At 51.6% G+C, this 2,465-nt stretch overlaps 1 protein-coding gene across 1 annotated transcript; it reads right to left on the bottom strand.

Annotated features, from left to right (window-relative positions):
- Nucleotides 1–20: 20 nt before the first annotated feature.
- On the bottom strand, nucleotides 21–1,434 carry N656DRAFT_785458 (uncharacterized protein). The gene has a single exon (XM_064816390.1). It carries the CDS (start codon nucleotides 1,366–1,368, stop codon nucleotides 220–222), a length of 1,149 nt encoding a protein of 382 aa, XP_064664821.1. The 5' UTR covers nucleotides 1,369–1,434; the 3' UTR covers nucleotides 21–219.
- Nucleotides 1,435–2,465: the final 1,031 nt, after the last annotated feature.

Here is a 2,465-nt window from a genome sequence, read left to right as displayed (position 1 = left end):
TTTTGGAATTTGTCGTGCAGGTGGGCTAGACCACTTATCCATCTTGTCAATGCTCTTGGTACCTACCCGGCCCTATGACGCTACGACGCCGCCGTACTCTGTGATGCTATGCTCCATGATCCGTGGTCGATTCCCCGTACTCGAAAGTTAGGTTGAAGACGATCCCCCTTATTTCCCCCCTTCCATCAACTTAACATCCCCTCCTCCTCACCACCACCATCACACAACCCCCTCCATCACACTGCTCCCTCCTGACACTTCACCACTCCGCTTGATACGAGTAACAGGCTGGTGGGACCACTTGGCGAGCCAATCATCAATCCTTTGTACACCCTGCCAGTCTCCTTCCACAGTTTCCCGCTTATCCTCGTCAACCCAGTGCCGGGTATAACTACCGCCGAAATCAATGAGCCAGGCATCGCCCTTCATATCAACCAAGACATTATCGGGCTTAGCGTCACCCCAAACCACGCCTGCGTTATGCAAACAGGTGACGGAGTGGTGTATCTGCCTAGACCAGCGAAGCCGCTCCTCTTTTGTGCAGTCGGACCAAGGCGCCAAATCATTCAGAGTGCCTTTACTCTCGATATAGTTGAGAAGCAGTCCGACCAAGCGTTTCCCAGCGTGGTCCTCTTCATTGCCGTTGAGAGGATAGTGTTGAAGGACATCATCATCATTGTCGATAATCAGACCGCGAAGGCGACAGATGCGTGCATCGGTAAGAAGCGGCGGGCTTTTCTCAGTGTCTGCAAGTATCTTTTTGTATGACTTCAGCTCGTGGTACCCATGCACCCGACCTGATACCCAAGGTTTGAAGAAGTGCATAGTACCGTCCACAAGGACCCTAGACGGAACCAGACGCGATGTTTGAGACAGGACTTGTACTTGACGAGACGAGTATATGTTGAGTTTCGAGTCGAGCAGCGGAGACAGGTGCGCTTGAAGGAATTTGCTGTTCACATAATCACCCGGACGTATGAACTCCTGTCGCGAGAGGGCCACCTTGAAATGTGGCTGAACGTGGCTGCTGCTCTCAGCTACCCTTGCCTCGAGGATAAACCACGGTGGGTAGATATGACTGTGCAGATACCGTGTTGACTCGATTGGTGGGGCCATCTGAGTCATAAGTTCCTCAAACGGCTTTCTGAGACGTTCCGCAACTTCAGGAAGTCCTCCATCTCGATCATCCTTGTGTAGGATTCGGTACGACTCATGATGCTGGTCCAAGACAGAAGGCGAGGCGGCGAGGATGCGTGGATCGTAGCAGATGCGGAAGGCGGCGCCGTTATGGCGGACGTAAAGAGTGATTTCACTCTCCAAATTGTATGTCGAGTCCCAGGTAATAGACTCAATATAAAATTCTTGCATTGTGATGGCACGCTGTGAAATTGGTGGGCTGGGAAGAAGAGAACAAGACTAGTGTAGATAAGGGAAGGTAACAAAGAGGACATGAAATTCTTAATCTGCACAAACTCAGGGAAACTAAATACAGGCCCATTTGCTGGCCATCGGCTTCACCGCCTCCACTTCACCATAGCTGCCAATGGCCGTTGAGCACCTGTTGCACTAATCCTCGGATTTTAACCTTGGTGTTACCGGGTAGCACGGGTAGATGCAACTTACCGGCCCCCAAAAAACCTTGGTTCTAGGACGTCCTGGAAGCAAGCGCGGTGGAAGTTATTCCTTCTCGTGGCGTCGGCTTTCCCTATGCTTGCCGCCTGGGCAGCTTGGCCGTTGCCTTATGCGCTGCATCTTCCGGAAAGTGCCTGCTCAAATGGTTGCAAAAGTGGCGCTTCTCTAACGTTATAGGTTATCTGCTTTTCTTGCCACCGGTGGAGCTGGCGTGGCTCTTTTGCATTTTGACACCGGAATCGGAGCCCGGAAATCCGGACGACTTCGATTTCTGTTGCAAGGCCTCGACTGCGTCCCTCGTGCCTGAGAGTTCGTCCGACCGCTCGTACCCCGGAAATGTGGGGTCGGTCGGCTAAATGGATGCAGATTGCGGATCGGGCCGGGCTATGCGGCGGAGTGGGCCCCGGAATGCATGAACGCAGGGCGCGGAGCGGAGTCCCTGAGGCAGAGCACGACCAGACGGGACTGCGTCTTGCAGTCTTGGCACCAATCACTTGCACTTCTTGAAGGCGGCGATCTGGATAACATCAGTGGTGCTTAGAAATCATAGGTTGGGCCAAATGGGGGAAAAACCTTTTTCCCAACTCTCGAATGTTAATAGTTTAGTAATCCAGTCTTTATCCCTTACAAGGGGCCTCCTACTATAAAGCTGGTCATAATAAATGTCTGATTGCTGTCTCTTGAACTTCGTTTGTTGCAATGTAAGTTCTCCTTTTTGTTAGAGGAACTACTAGCCTTTCCCCCTTTTCGTAGTATTTAGTATTGTATTTACCTACACCCTAATGGAGTCTAGCTGTACCAAAGCCTCTACCACTCGGCTCAATGCCAAGAAG

Source organism: Canariomyces notabilis (assembly GCF_033297395.1).
Source record: "Canariomyces notabilis strain CBS 508.74 unplaced genomic scaffold N656scaffold_46, whole genome shotgun sequence".
NCBI classification, from domain to species: Eukaryota; Fungi; Ascomycota; class Sordariomycetes; order Sordariales; family Chaetomiaceae; genus Canariomyces; species Canariomyces notabilis.
This window is presented reverse-complemented; position numbering and strand designations above follow the sequence as displayed.

Coding starts and splice junctions, on each gene's coding strand:
- N656DRAFT_785458 (XM_064816390.1), bottom strand. CDS start 1,368: ATGCAAGAATTTTATATTGAGTCTATTACCTGGGACTCGACATACAAT.